General features: G+C 39.7%; 1 protein-coding gene across 1 annotated transcript in view; it reads right to left on the reverse strand.

Moving 5' to 3' along the window:
- Window positions 1-14,413, reverse strand: part of LOC104590426 (Ankyrin repeat family protein) — a 47,105-nt gene extending 32,692 nt beyond the window's left edge. Inside the window, exons 1-3 of the mRNA XM_010249093.3 lie at window positions 14,083-14,413; window positions 9,130-9,186; window positions 8,953-9,017 (exon numbers count right to left, since the gene is read on the reverse strand). Of these exons, the coding sequence (XP_010247395.1) occupies window positions 8,953-9,017; window positions 9,130-9,186; window positions 14,083-14,163 (203 nt within the window). The 5' untranslated portion in view covers window positions 14,164-14,413. The remainder of the gene's footprint in view (window positions 1-8,952; window positions 9,018-9,129; window positions 9,187-14,082) is intronic.
- Between the last annotated feature and the right edge of the window lie 842 nt (window positions 14,414-15,255).

Raw genomic sequence — 15,255 nt, forward strand, 5'->3', positions numbered from 1 at the left:
ACTGGTTCGAATTACTTAAACACAGCTGTCAAAACATGGTATCAGAGCCATAAATGAAGGAGAAGAAGGCTGTGATTTCAAGTTCTCTCCTTTTTTCTTCTTCTCTGGGCTGCGAATCTGAGGTACACAATCTGATAGCTGCGGCATCTGTTATTTATTTTTTTTAGGACTGCCGCAATCCCTATTACAAGTATTAGGAAGGTGCGGCAGCCCTAGGATATCAGCCTAATACTGCTGTCACCATGTGTGCCAGCCCTAGTCGTGTGGTGGCGCTTGTGGTGTTTACCCTCTACTGAACAATTTCAAGAGGGTTTGTGTGTTGTTGCTCGAGTTGTTGCATTGCTGTCATGGTGACTACTATTTCTGGGTTGTTAGTAGTGGTGTGAACAGAAATTTTTTGTGTGTGGTTGCTCGAGTTGTTGCATTGCTGTCATGGTGACTACTATTTCTGGGTTGTTAGTAATGGTGTGAACAGAATTTTTTTGTGTGTGGTTGCTTGAGTGTTGTGTTGTTGTAATGGTGCCTAATATTTCTGGGATGTCAGTAGTGGTGTGAACAGAAAAAAAAAATTGTGCTGAAAGAAGTGGCTGAATACCTCAGCCTAGTAGCTTTCATCAATGTTCTAATCTGGATGGTAGCCGAATCTGGTCAAAATATCCAGTTCTTAACCTGAATGTTAGTCTACATCAAGTTGTTGATTGTGACTAGTTGTGAGATTGTTATCAGTGTGCTGTAGTGTTGCCTTGACAGCAGTATTTGGTTGGTGACTGAGAGTTCAGCATTACAGATAGCAGTGGGGGACATAATGGCAGCAATGGGAGATGGTTCTAGTGACCAGAAACTGAGTGTGATGATCCCCTCCGATTATTTGGGTGTGCAGATGACCTCCATTAAACTTAATGGTGAGAATTATGTGCAATGGGCCAAGTTAGTGGAAGTTTTCCTCAAGGCAAAGAGGAAAGTGAAACACGTGAAGGAAGATAAACCATCAGCTGACTCTCTAGGGTTTGATGACTGGGAACAGGAAGATGCCCAAATCATGACATGGTCATAGAATAGTATGGAACCCAAAATAGTGCCAACTTTATGTTCTTACATACAACTAAGGACATATGGGAACATGCCAAGAAGCTTTATTCTGGGTAGGATAATACTACAAGGGTATATCAGCTCTATCAGGAGTATTTCGATCTGCAGCAAGGGAATAAAACTCTAGAAGAGTACTATGCCAGTATGAAGAACCTCATAAATGAACTCGATGTCTATCATCCCCTCACTCCAGATGTTAAGGTTCAGCAACAACAGAGGGAACAACTAGATGTCACTAGGTTCTTTGTGGGGTTGAAATCAGAACATGAACTAGTTAGGGCCCAAATATTGGGAGGCTCACTCTTCCTACACTTGAGGAAGTTTTTGCACGGCTTCGTAGGATTTCTTTGGGATCTACAGAGAATCCCACACAGTCTGACAAATCAACATTTGTGATAGCCAGAGGAGGTGGACATGGTACTAGAGGGGGAGGACATGCCTCCCAAGGAGGTCGTGGTGCTTTCGTATTTGGCTGTGGTGGTGGTCGTGACTCAGGGGGAGGCTGTGGTAAAGGAAAAAGTAACTCTACAAGGAAGTGTACCCATTGTGGCAGGGACGAACATTCGGTGAATTTCTATTATGATCTCCATGGCCCTCCTACATGGGCTAATCATGCAGTAGCTGGTGGGGCTGATGTCAGTGATAACCAACAGGCAGATCTAACACCTTCCACATCTACATTTGTTTCCGGGAAGGATATGGTGAGTGTACCGCGCGATGAGTATGAGAGGTTCCTCCAGGCTACTTCACAGCATACTACAGCCACCCTTGCCCACTCAGGTATAGCTTGTCTGGCATCCAAACCCTCTCCCTGGATTATTGACTTTGGAGCCTCTGATCACATGACCAGGACTCCAGGTGTGTTTTCTTCCCTCTCTGAAACTTCCACATCTCAAACTGTTACCCTTGCCAACGGTTCCTCTTCTCCCATCTGTGATGTTGGTAATGTTGACACGACTTCTCTTTCTTTATCATTTGTTCTATATGTCCCTAAGTTTCCATTCAATCTTATGTCTGTTAGTAAATTAACCATGACTCTTAATTGCTCTATTACATTTTTCCCTTCCTTTTGTGTTTTTCAGGATCTCAAGACGGGGAAGAAGATTGGTGGGGGGCATGAGGCTGGTGGATTGTATTACCTTGACGGTGGTGGATTGTCAGTTGCACTTCAGACTTCACTCACTCCTCTACAGTGGCATTGTCGACTAGAACATCCATCTCTCAAGGCACTCAAGATACTGGTTCCATCTTTGAGTCGTTTGTTGTCTTTATAGTGTGAGTCGTGTCTGTTAGATAGTGTATGCCCTTAGCTCCAATAAGAATGATGTACATTATGACATTTAATGTAAATGAATAAAGTACATATTTGATTCGTGTTATTATGGTGTGTTTCTGTATAATGCCCTTAAACTGGACACATATGAGACTCATGTTAGTTTAGAATCTTCACAGCCGTTGGATAGATTTGGGAGATTTATCCTGCCAAGGCTGACACTAATGTGCCGCCAAATTGGTTGGGGTGGCTTGTCTTAGCTGCCAGGGTGAGACCTGAGGTACATGCAGTGTGGGTTTTCTTGAAACCCTGAACCGGACCAGAATTCCAGTATTGCCCTGGACCTTGGAGATAGATGGGCAAAACTGGAATGTTACACCTGACCCCTAGACTCGATTATGATACTGCACTAGGTGTCGGATTGGGTTGTCTTTGATATGCCAATCAGTGAGATCCTTAGAGGGGGTCAAAACCTGGGTATGTTGGGACAATCCGAGAATTCATCTGAGTGGGTGATCATAGTGACAAGATCAGCCCCTTTGTCGGACAAAATGAATGATCGGGGATGCACTCTCTCTGATGGAAACCAAAGCTGCCGGCAGCCGATTTCAACCATTGAAATTTGTTTTGCAAAATATATTTATATAGAGATATACATATATATATATATATATATATATATTATGGTTTCAAAATGTTTGCAAAAGGTTTTAATTCCCGGGATCCATGTGAGTAGAGAGTGCAACACTGTTCCTTGCAGCCGAGGGAGAGGTCTTCTCTTGTCGGGCAGTGTTTGATCATTATGGGCTGAGAGGTTAAGTGTAAGACCATTGAGAGTAATGCCTGATGGGCTAATCTTGCATTTGCCCACTATCATAGTCAGGATTCAGACCATCTAGGAATTCAAAAACCCTATTAGTTTCAACTTGCTTTCTATGAATCTGCGCATCCTTCTGACTTTCCCACTCAAGTGTTTCTAGGTGGTCAATTTCATGCCACAAAGATTTCAAAGTAGAGAAGTAAACGGAGACTGGTTTCTCTCCTTGCTCAAGGTTATTAACCTCACACTTCAATTCATAGGCCCTAGCAACATTAAGGGGTTGGGAGTAAGTCTCTTTCATGACATCCCAGATTTCCTTGGCTGTTTTTGCCCACAAATAGTTCCGGCTGATATGTGGTTTCATAGAGTTGCACAGCCATGTCATAACCAAATAATTCTCCTGAACCCATTTGGTATACATTTGGTCCTCCTTAGATGGTTCTTTCACATCTCCCAACAGGTAGCTAAGTTTTCCTCTACCCCCAATGGCCATCATGGCCGATTGGGCCCATTTTAAGTAGTTGGATCCATCAAACTTCACAGTTGTAATCTGAAAGGCATTCTCAGACATGTTACCATAATTGCTAGTCCCAAAAACACCTTCCCCCTGATTCTTGAACTCCATTCTTGGTCAAGAATTAGCAATAAAAAACTTTTGAAGCTACTGTAATAGAAATCAGCACCTAAACAACTGATAACAGCCGACCTAGGTCTTCAAAAAACAAGGAAAAATATAATTTTGTATGAAACCAGTTCAAATCTGATCTGAAACCAACACCAGTTCTGAATTTTAGGGTTTTCTCTCAAAACCCTAGAAAGAAAAAAAGGTTTTCCAGCCGCACCTCTCAGAATAGACCAAGATGATTCTTTCAAGGTTATTCTCAAGCAAAAAAAAAACTTACTTTATGAAAGAAAATCTCTGGCTGCCACCTTCTGTCTAATGTAGAACTCTAATCTTGGGGATCCGAAGCCTTTTCTAATTCTTCCTGACTATTGGAACTCTCCCAGCCTTCTACAATCTTCTTAGTAGTAGCCGCACACTACCAGTAGCCTCCAAGAATCAGCCGATCCTCCTTCTTTGTTGAAAAACTTCTAAACCTAGGAAATTCTCATGTAGTCAATCTAATTAGACTAACATAAGACCTCCTTCTCTGCAACCAGTTTTAGGTTTGAACAGAAATTCTGATCGTCGCCTTCAGTCTTGATAAAGAAACTGATCTTGGACTCTTTATCTTCCTCTGATTCTTCCTGATTATCAAGAACACAATCCACTCTTTGGACAGCTGCTACAGTCTCTGATAACCTCCAAGAATCAGCCGAAAAAGGGATCCTCTTAATCTTCCAGCCCTAGGCAACTCTCATGTGGTTGGCTGGATCAGACTCACATGAGAAACCCTAAACCTGGCTCTGATACCAAGTAGTTGATCAAGACTACAATCAGTCTTGAATTCGAAAGCAAAAAAAAAGAAAGATTTCAGAAGAAAAGAAGAAGAGAGGGAGAAAAGAAGAAGCACACGAAGGGTTTTAGAAAAGAGAGAGAGGGTTGATCTTAATGATCTGCCGACCCACTCTTAATATTTATATATGTTGACTAATTGTAAAAGGGCTGAATTGCCCTTATTGCTTACATGGCAAATAAACTAATAATAAAGCTGAAATAACAAGCTGTAACAACAAACTGAAATTACTACCAACTAACACTGACATAACTAACAAAAAAAAACATATGCTATGCTGCCATACGAACACAGTGGGGACCACAGCAGTGGGGTCCACATCAGTGTTCTCTACAATTTCCACATATTTCATAATATTTCCACAATGTCTCTAATTTTTACAATATTTCCTCTCGACATTTCCGACATATGTCCTATATTTTGGTAACCGACATTTCCATCGACATCGACATTTTAAACCTTGTGTATACATATTTTTTGTTTTCTCCCCTTGCCAAAGAACTCAGTTAAAACTAAGAATCCTCCATTTCTATTTCTTTTGTTTGCTACTATGAATCTCTTTCCTTTGTAAGTCATTTCATTTCCCCAACCTTGTGTTCTTTCTGCATAAAGTAGACCATCTACGAAGCCTTTAAACCAGTCCACCACTTCTGAATCCATTATAATTGTTGCACGTCGGTCTTCGCTTATTTTCAGGTTTTTCTGCCTTCTGTTGGTTATTTCCTCCAATAGGATTTTCTTTTTCTCCAGTTGGAATGCTCTTTTCCATTTTTCCACCCGAATGAAACTCCCCATTTTCTGCTCAGCGGCTGTCTTGCTCCCACCTGAGATTTGTCACCGGAGTTAATGGTCTCCGGTGTCACAATGAGCTGTGCCTTGAACCCTCATTCTCAACTGTCGGTCGTCGGTTGATGCCAAACATAAAACGTCGGTTGTAGTTTATCCTATGAACTTGACTTACCTTCAAACATGGCAGGATGTGCCCATGATTCTTAGAGTTTAAACAGATTAGCCCATCTAACTTGAACATACAAGGCACCTTCATCAAAATTGAATTAATATGCATGCTCAGGATTGATCTTTGTTTCAAGATTGTTTACAGTTTGGCTACAGCTACATAATCTTATGATTGGACTGGCTGGGACTCAACCCACCTAAATGCACTTGCATGCTACCACAGTTGGTAACAATCATGAGAGAACAATCTTAATGATGCATTGACTTTATTCATTCCCTGCTCCTTTCTCCCCTTCTTTCTCCTCCACTAGACCATCATCCCCTTCCCTTCCTCTTTCCCTCCTCGCCTCTTCATTTTCTCTTGTTTCCTTTACCCCTACAGACCGGATTATCTCAACTCCTTGGCTGCTCTCCCCCTCTTCCCTGATTACAACTCCAACTCCTTCCCTCTCATCCCTCGCCATCCCTTCACTTTTCTTTTCTTCCGTTGCCTCTCTTTGCTTTTCCAGATCTTCACTTTTAAAATCTTCCAAAGCATCTTCCTTACCATTAGGGCCTTCTTGAGAAACCTCTTCGTCCTCTCCTTTTTTCTGTTGGTGATTTTTGCCTTCAGAACCCTCATGGACTCCTCCCTTCTCTTCCTCGCCTCTCTTTTCTTCCTTGTTGAGTTTCTTAGGCGATAGCTTCTTCTTGAAAAACTTTACTTTTTCTCCAGACAACACCTTCAGCATCATTGATTGGTTCCTCAAAGATCTCCTTCTCTATCAGTCCTTCTTCAATCGTTGTGCTTCCTGCTCAATCACCTAAACCTTTTGTACATTCTGTCGTTCCTCGTGTCATCCCGAACTGTCAATGTTTTCAACTTTGAACCCATTAAATATAGAAGAAGAAGACTCACCAGGATTATCCGACGAGTTGCTAAAAGGCCTCTTTTTTCCACCTAGTTCAGAGCACTCGCCCTGTAAATCCGACCCTCTCTCCTTACCTATTTTATCACATACTCTATTCGATTGACTCGGGGTACCCAAATTTAAAGAGACCTCACCCCTTCATTTCTTGAGCAAATTTCCACCTTTTTCAAAAACATTTATAAGTTCTGTGGCTTCTGCCCTTTTCAAGGAGCTAATCTTGTTCCTCTTTCCCACGGTCTGTTCTTCTTCCAGGCCAGACACTTATGTCGACAAAATCTCATCCACACCTTTGCTACCACATGGCCTCCACCCTGCCACATCAACATCATCTTCAACCTCACAACCTTCCCCCCGCAGCAACGCTTCATGTTCTGTTGTGATCCATATCCTCATCCAGACCCCCTGCAAGAAAATCTCAAGAGATCGAGGAACCTCTTCCAGCTTCACTCCGATGATTTCCACCATTACATATCTGAGATTCGACATGTTGCAAAAAACGAAGACCCCTCCAATTGCCACTGCTATCTTCTCCAGAGCAGTTATGAAGCTTCTTGCTATTACAAGAGATTGTCCATTTCTACACCTGAATCACGCCCAGCTCAGTTTCAAAGCTGTCGAACTCCACTGTTCTTGCTTCAACAACCAGCAGTGCTCTCATTTTGTCAAAAAGGGAAGATTGCCACCCCTGCATCCACTTGAAGTTCCTTTTTCAGAACATTCAAGATAATCTCCCCATCCATAACCTCTCAACCTGCTTCCAAAACCAGTCTTCTCTCCCACCCTTCTCTATTTCCTTCCGTGACCAGCTTTTGAACTTTGTTGACGCTACCTACGACCACTTCATTTTCAACCGCTTCTCTTTGAATGTTCTTTAATTCTTCTCCTCTGATTCAATTATCAACTTTCATTGACAGAAATTCTTGAAGCTTCTGAGCAAACAAACTCCAACCTGATCCCTGTTTTCCTTAGGGAAGACAGACCAACTGTTTTCTGTTGTTGCCAAATTTCTCAGTCACAGCCACGAACCAACCCTTCTGATTTGATTTCAAGATCACCTGATATTTTCTCCTTTGAAGTTCCAACGAGCTCATCCACTAATTTCTCTTCACTGAAAATAGTGCACCATCGATGAACCCTTTCAACCACTGTGTAGCTTCTACTAATAGAATAGTTGTTCTTCCTTCTTCTCTTAGTTTCAAAACTGAGAGATTTCTGCTTCTTCCTTCTTCTAACAGCAACTTCTTCGCTTCAATCGTGAATTCTAATCTCCACCTTCTTTCTGCGGCAAAAAAACCTTCTTTCTTCATGATCTTCTTTATTTATTTTAAAAAGTATATCCATGTATAACAAATATAAGGGAAAACCTATGATGCGGGAAAGACATCATATCAAAAGAGTTTTGACCGATCAAAACCCACCCATGAATTTTGATAGATAACACCTGATTGGCTACCACGTTTATGATACCTGTGGATTGGTCAAAATTTTTTCAGATATCATATCTTTTCGATATCATAGTCAAACCCCAAATATAATCATTAATGGACAGTAAAAATATCTAAACTAAACCCAATCAAACTAGATTAGAATTTTGTCTCCATAGATCACTATGAACCACATCAAATGGGGCAAATGAACCAATGAACTGGGCTTTTACTCAAAGAATATGTAATATAAGATTTACCAAAAGATATGAAGGCATTTACATTTCAGAAGACAAAAATGAAAAAATGAAACTGACCAAACAAATATTTCAACACTTTGGGGGATAGGATTACCTCAATACTCACAAGCAAATCCCTTACATTGGTTCTATAAATAGGTCATCGTAATTGGAACTTTAAGAGTTGAGTTAATGAATAAAGGTTTAGTTTTAACGAATTGTGGTTATAGCAATTTGTTCCAGGTATTTCATCTCCCTCCTAACTCACTAAACTCTATATTTTCTTCTATTCTTCTTAGCTCCAGCTTTCAGCACATTTATCATACAGTCTAGCCAGTCATTGTTCACCTTTCATCATTAATTATCCATCCTAATTTCCCTTATTCTATTATGTATAAATACGGTGGTCCACTTTCAGCATATTTGACTAATCACACAGCTATGTGCATTTCCTCAGTTTCCCTCTGCTGCATCGGCAACATGTTGACTACACCCCAGTACATGGCAGCTTTATAATCCTCCTTGTATTGGAGTTTCCTTGTGTTATATCAGCTTCCGAATGTTTCAATTTTCAATTTAAAGAATACAGGGGAACAAAAGGTGCACTTTTAGCTAAGTTTTGCTGCCCTAGCCAAAAGAAAAATGAACTCATAATGCATCATTAATCATATTGTAGATGCAGCTTAATGAACTTATGAATCAATAGTTTTCTTATGTCTTGAATACAACAGAAACCAGGATTTTGTTAAATGAATTTCAGGAGTATTAAAGAACCGGTTTACCGAGAGTCGTTAAAACAATCAGAGCAAACTCTGACATTGGATTGAATGCCAAATTGTGGTAATGCCTGAAAATAATGTTGAAAAAAGATAATTGAATTTTCCAAATTAGATTTCTTCAAATGAGAAATTTGAACTTAAGCAATGATGGTGAAAGGGAAGGATGACTAGAACTAATACCATTTGATTGGATGAGTGTTCATGGCACAATGTTCTCCCACAACATCGGCAATGATGCTGCATAGATAACCAATGAAAGATAAATTAACATTGTGTGGTATTGATATTTTTGTAATGTGTACTTTGAAAACATCATATTGATTGTACAGCATTAAATAGCCAATGTAATGGTAAATAAACAATAAATGCAAGAATTTTGTGGTGAGACCTGCTATCACTTACTAATCTCCTGTCCATTTGTTACTTGTATTTGGGATTAGTTTCTTTCTATTTTCAGGTGTAGGTGAAACTAACCCACTAATATCTCCACTTTATTTTTTCCTACAACTTTTAGATAGCCTAAAGGAGAGGAAAATTTTGATAAACACTACGGTGCAATCATTTGAACAATTTGGGAAGAAAGAAATGTACGAATATTCAATGAAGCAAGGAATCAAAAGCCAATAATTGAGTGTATAATTACCAAAGGTGGCCCACTGGGTTAAGACAATGGAGATGCTCACGTCTTTTTCAATAGATGATATCATTAGAAAGCAGAGGAAAATGTCAAGGACGTCTTCTAAAAAGAATACAGTCCGCAAGAGTTGGATGCCACCAGACAAAGGGTTTGATGGGAACAGTAAGGGTAACCCAGGGATTTCAGGTGTGGAGGGAATCTTCAGAAATGAAGGAGGCAATATTGTCTTTATGTATTCAGGCCCCATTGGAGTAGGAGATTCACTAAGGCTGAGGAGTGCAGAGGGAAAAGGAGATGAATGTAGAAAAGCTGATTAATGAAGAGGATTCTAAAGTAGTGGCAGCAAAAGAAAGAAGCTGCTTTGTGGTGTACTGGTGATTTAGTATTGAAGTGAAAAAAGTTAAGGTGGTTGACTAGAGATATGGAGGTGAGGGTTCATTGGACTCCAAGGGAAACTAATAGCTTGGCAGATGCTCTAGCTAAGCAAGGGGCTAAGAGGGAACAAATGTTTTGGGCACAGTTGTAAGAGATTGAAAGGAAATACAAAGGGTAGAGATAAGACTCCTTTCCCATTCCTTCTCATCTCAGCTTCAAATATTTTCCCTAGAATCTCCATAGAATTTTTCCAACCCACTAACCTAGGGGAATTGAATACACCATCAACAAAACCCTTCAACCATAATACAGCTTCCTCAGGCAAGAAGATTGTCACCCTCCTGTCTTCTTTGATTTTCAGAGCAGTCTTACCTCCTGATCTTCCGAGTTCAACCAACAATTTCTTTGCTTTGATAGCCAGTTCAGACCTCCATCTTCTCGTCATTTGGAAAGCTCTGTTGACTCGTCTTCATCCTTGTCATAACCAAGCTTAATTGGTCAGTATCTTGTATAAAATTATTGCTAAGATTCTGTCTTTAAGGTTCAAAAAGTTATCCCTTCTATCACCACCTCCAAACAAGATGTCTTTGTACAAGATAGGCAGACTACAAATCAAAACCTGATTGCAAATGAGTGTGTTGAAGACAGGAGAAGATCGGGAAGGAAAGGATATATTTGTAAACTAGAGTACTAGACATTGAAAAGCCTATGATTTGGTGGACTGGTCCTTTTAGTTAAAGGCAATGAGGAAGCTTAGCTTTAGAAAAAAATGGTATAAGTGGATGTGGGACTGTCTTTTCAAATTCTTCGTTACTCAATTTTGGTGAGTAGGATAATGGTAGACTTTTTTAAGTAAATAAAAAAAGAAAATTTATTAAGAAAGAAAGAAGATACAACAAAGTGATAAGAAATCACCCAAGAGAAGAGAGAACAAAACTTTCAACCCATAGCCTTTTAAAAAAACAAATGGAATCCGCAAAAGACAACCCAAATAGCCCCCACCCCAACAAACTAAATAGATAATACCAACCAAAGAACATAAAGAAACTGCTTTCCAAATACATAGGATTAACAATTCAACCCAACCGTCCCAGCCCCTGCCTTATACCAATAGAAAACCTTGTACCCAATAGCCCAACTCCAACAAGGGCAACATCAGGATTTACCCACTTCCTCAGCAATTCCAGTGTCTGAAACAGAACTCTCTCTTCTTTTTTGAATGGCTTTCTATGTCTTCTTAACCCTCTCCTTTGGCCCCACCCCAAACTATCCTACCTTTAATCTGGCAAAAACTTTTGAAACTTGCACAAGGGCAATGGTAGACTTCTTCCAAACTAATAGAGGACTAAGACAAAGGGATCCCCTTTTCTCCTTTCCTCTTAACCTAATACCTCGTAGTTGATGTGCATCATTCTTCTCTTTTGTGATGGAGATCAATCTCAATGGACTCATAAGTTAAAGTTGCATATTCAACTCTTTGAGCAAATCTCAAATCTGAAGATAAATTTCAATAAGAGTTGTATAGTAGGGATGAATTTGGAGGATAGGGAGTTGTCTAATTTTGCAAGAATTATGGGCTGTTCTTTCACCTCAAGGCCTATGGAATACCTAGGACTTCCTCTAGGATCCAACCCCAAAAATCATAGCTTTTAGAGCATGGATAAAGATTATGCACCAAAGTTGTGGAGAAGCTAGAAAAGCTTTATTTGGGGAAATCTTAACCACGAAGTTATATATGAAACAACAATTGTACAGGCTAAAGATGAAAGATGATGAGGGTCTCCTGGAATACTTTAATGTGTTCAACAATATCTTGGATCAATTAGGGAAGTTGATGTCGAGGTAGAGGAAGAAGGCATGGTCCATTTGCTTCTTACCTTGCTTCTTGATTTGCACGAGAACTTGGTGGCAATGTTAATGCATAGAAAAAGCACAATGAAGTTGGAAAAGTAACCATGTTTCTTCTATCCAATGAGGTTAGAAAGAAACCCAAGTATGAGAGTGGACAAGATTCTACAATGGTTATGTAGGGAACAAATAAAAAAAAAAAAAAAGTCATTTGACAAGAGATTTGAGAGTAATAGGTCTAGATCCAAGGTCAAGGAAAAGGGCAAGGTACAATGTTACAGATGCAAGGAATTTGGTCAAATAAAGAAATATTATGGATTAATTTAGTAGTGTGGTATTACATCGGATGATAATAGAGATGTTCTCACAATTTCTAAGGTTATGTGCATTTCTTCTCCAGATGAGTGGGTTTTAGATTCTAGGTGTTCTGTGCATGTTTACTCTAGGAGGGAATATTTTGATACATTTCAAGAAAGAAAGATGGATATTGTCTCCTTGGGTGATGGGATGGGTCTACTTTTGACATCACAAATATTGGGACAATGAAAATCAAAATATTTGATAGAATGTTCTGCACTTTGCATGGTGTAGCAAACATCCCAAAGATGCATAGAAATCTAATATCAGTTATCTAATTGGACTCCAAAGGAATTCAAGGTCTTTGCTACAAGTAGAGTTATAAAAACCACACACAGTGGTATGATCCTGATGAAGGAAAAAATGTACAGGGGCTTATATCATCTAGTTGGGAGTATGACGGTTCCCAAGACCTTGATGAGTTGTTAGAAATAGAATGTGCAAGATAGTGTAGCCAAACTAAGAGTTTCTTTCACAATTAGGGCAGAGACAAATGCTACATGTTTCCAAGGTACAATCATGGTGAGAAGAATATTCAAATGTAGCTAAGCAAGTACATTAGCCATTTTATTTAAATCAAGTGGTGTCAAGACAAGTGATTCAAGTTATGTATAGCTGGTGGTGTTATTCAAAGGCAATGGATGTTTGTAATATTTGCAAACAGGTGGAGGCACAAATGGAAGATCTCCAAAGTGATTGAAAAATAAGCCAAGGTGAACATTATTGGCATTGTGTCTTATTTTTCAACCATGGGATTATGTTGTAATCTAATAGTTGGTGTGGTCCTCCTTTAGGTTAAGGTGGGTTTTACATATAAAAAGTTTCTTTTGTATGTAGGGTTAAGAGAAGTTTTTTTCTTCTCTTGTTGGAGAGAAAGAGAGAGATATTAAAAGAAGTGTGGTCTTGGTGTAAGAGTATATTCTCTTCTCTTGTTTTGTTCTTTGAGTTGAGAGAGAAAATGGAGAATAGGTGTACAAGGGTTAAGGATTGGTTTGGGATACAAATCACAAGATACGTGTACTGTTTCTCATTTTCTTTCATAGCCAAGAACGGTTTTCATCTATCCCATAGACATAGACGGTAAGACCGAACCATGACAATCCTTTGTGTTCTTCGTGGTACTTGTTTTGTTTTGTCTTTGCTTAGATTTCTTTATTTTTGTTGCTATTAAATTCTCTTGATTGATATTCTATTTCACACTTTGTGGTTTTGTCCTATGAATGGTTGTTGTCAGCCCAACAGTATCTATGGACAAAATCTTCTTTAATCTCTCCCTTGATGTAGATAATTGAGTCCATATTCTGGTGTGAGATTGTCTTACACAACTGGTCCACATAAAGGAAGAGGTTTGTGTGAGTTTGGCTGCCAGCATTGAAACGTATGTCGAACTCTTATGGTCATGGGTCCTAACAATATATACGTAATGTCTCCGATACCTCCAACATTTTAGATAACTATGCCCAATTAAGCCCAAATACCAAAAATAATCGCTTGAAGAATCTCTTCGGTCAGAATTCTTAAATAATTCGCTGTTTGTATTTCTGCGTCAACCGGCACTGACAACTAAAGAAAGAATTTCCCCTATTATTTTGCGTTGGCCCTAAATCTACTAAAATTGCCTTCGGTCCATATCATATAGCTTATTTTGAAACCTTTAAGTTTAACCTCTAGTATCTCCCTATTTAATCATAAGAAAGAAAAGAAAATAAATGCAACAAACTCGAAAATGATTGCTAAAGGGAAAAACTGAAGAGTATTAACCAACATATGCAATTAAGTAAAGAAAGAAAACAAATATAATCTAACAAAAATATATAGGGTTAGATCATTCCTTCAAACTTCAATAGAGCATGGTATTTTTTGTATGCTTGGATAACTGAACAAACAAAGGAGCAATTGATCCTTCTATAAATTACCCGTCGTCTGAAGGTGTTGAAACTGCATTTGCAAACGTCGCAGCGTGCGGCTTCCTGGAAGGGCGGAGGTTCCGATGACATTTCGCGATTACGAGATTTTGATTTTAGTATTTCGTGATCCAAGTAGATGATAGATCATTGAAGGAATTCAGGAAAGGGAATGAATGGACACGGCTATGTATGTACTGCTGTAATTGACTCCGAAAGTCCACCCCATCCGGCATCCGATCCGATTATCTCGGGTTCAGATGGTCCGTGCTGGAACCGAAATCTATAAACGGATCGGATTTAACCCAGCCGATCCACTCCAGATGCCGTGACTTTGGATTCGAAGAGATTTTCCCTTTGAGGCCCATCATTTTATGACACGTCAATTGAGAGATGGGAAACCAGTACGGTGAATTGACTCCGGATCTCCTGCCCACGCCTACCCACAATACACCACCCCTTGTGAATTGGGAGCACTATCTATCTATCTGTATATATATATATATATAGCAAGATGGTCCACGTCATCCTTGCTTCGATTTTAGATCTGAGCCCCACAACGTCCCACAACACATTCCCGCAATGTATTAGGAACATCTCCTTATGATGACGTCATCGGTTTTGATACTATCATCGGAGATGTTCCTAATACACAATGGAGCAAGGTTCTAAATATCGATATGCCTGATACGCCAGTAGGGGCGTATCGAGCAATATCGATAGTGTTTTTCTTTTTACTTTTTTTTTTATTTTTTCAAAACCGGTTCAGGGGGCGATTTAAGTCTCCTCCACCCACTGAACCGATTAGAACCCCGATACACCCTCTGTAAGGGCATATTGGGGAGCTCTCGAAACGATACGTGTCGATACTTTGAACCTTGCAGCGGAGATGTGATGTGGGACATTGTGGGGCGCATATGTGAACTCCCTTGCTTCTCCTTGCTCCATTACCCCAACCATGCATTCTCCTTGACTTTCTCTCCACTTCCCTTTCCCACCACTCCCAATTTGCCATCTCAACACCCTCTCTCTTCATTCCTCTCTCCCCCCACAACTCATGTCTCTCACTTTCTATAACAACTTAACTTTTCTCCTTAACTAGTTCAATATATGTTTTATCCTCTCCTTTACTTCTATCTCTAATTCCCCTCAAGAGGTGTAAATCGAGTCGTATCGCCTATGGCC

This window comes from Nelumbo nucifera, chromosome 8, assembly GCF_055504915.1.
Source record: "Nelumbo nucifera cultivar China Antique chromosome 8, China Antique-T2T, whole genome shotgun sequence".
Classification (NCBI taxonomy): domain Eukaryota; kingdom Viridiplantae; phylum Streptophyta; class Magnoliopsida; order Proteales; family Nelumbonaceae; genus Nelumbo; species Nelumbo nucifera.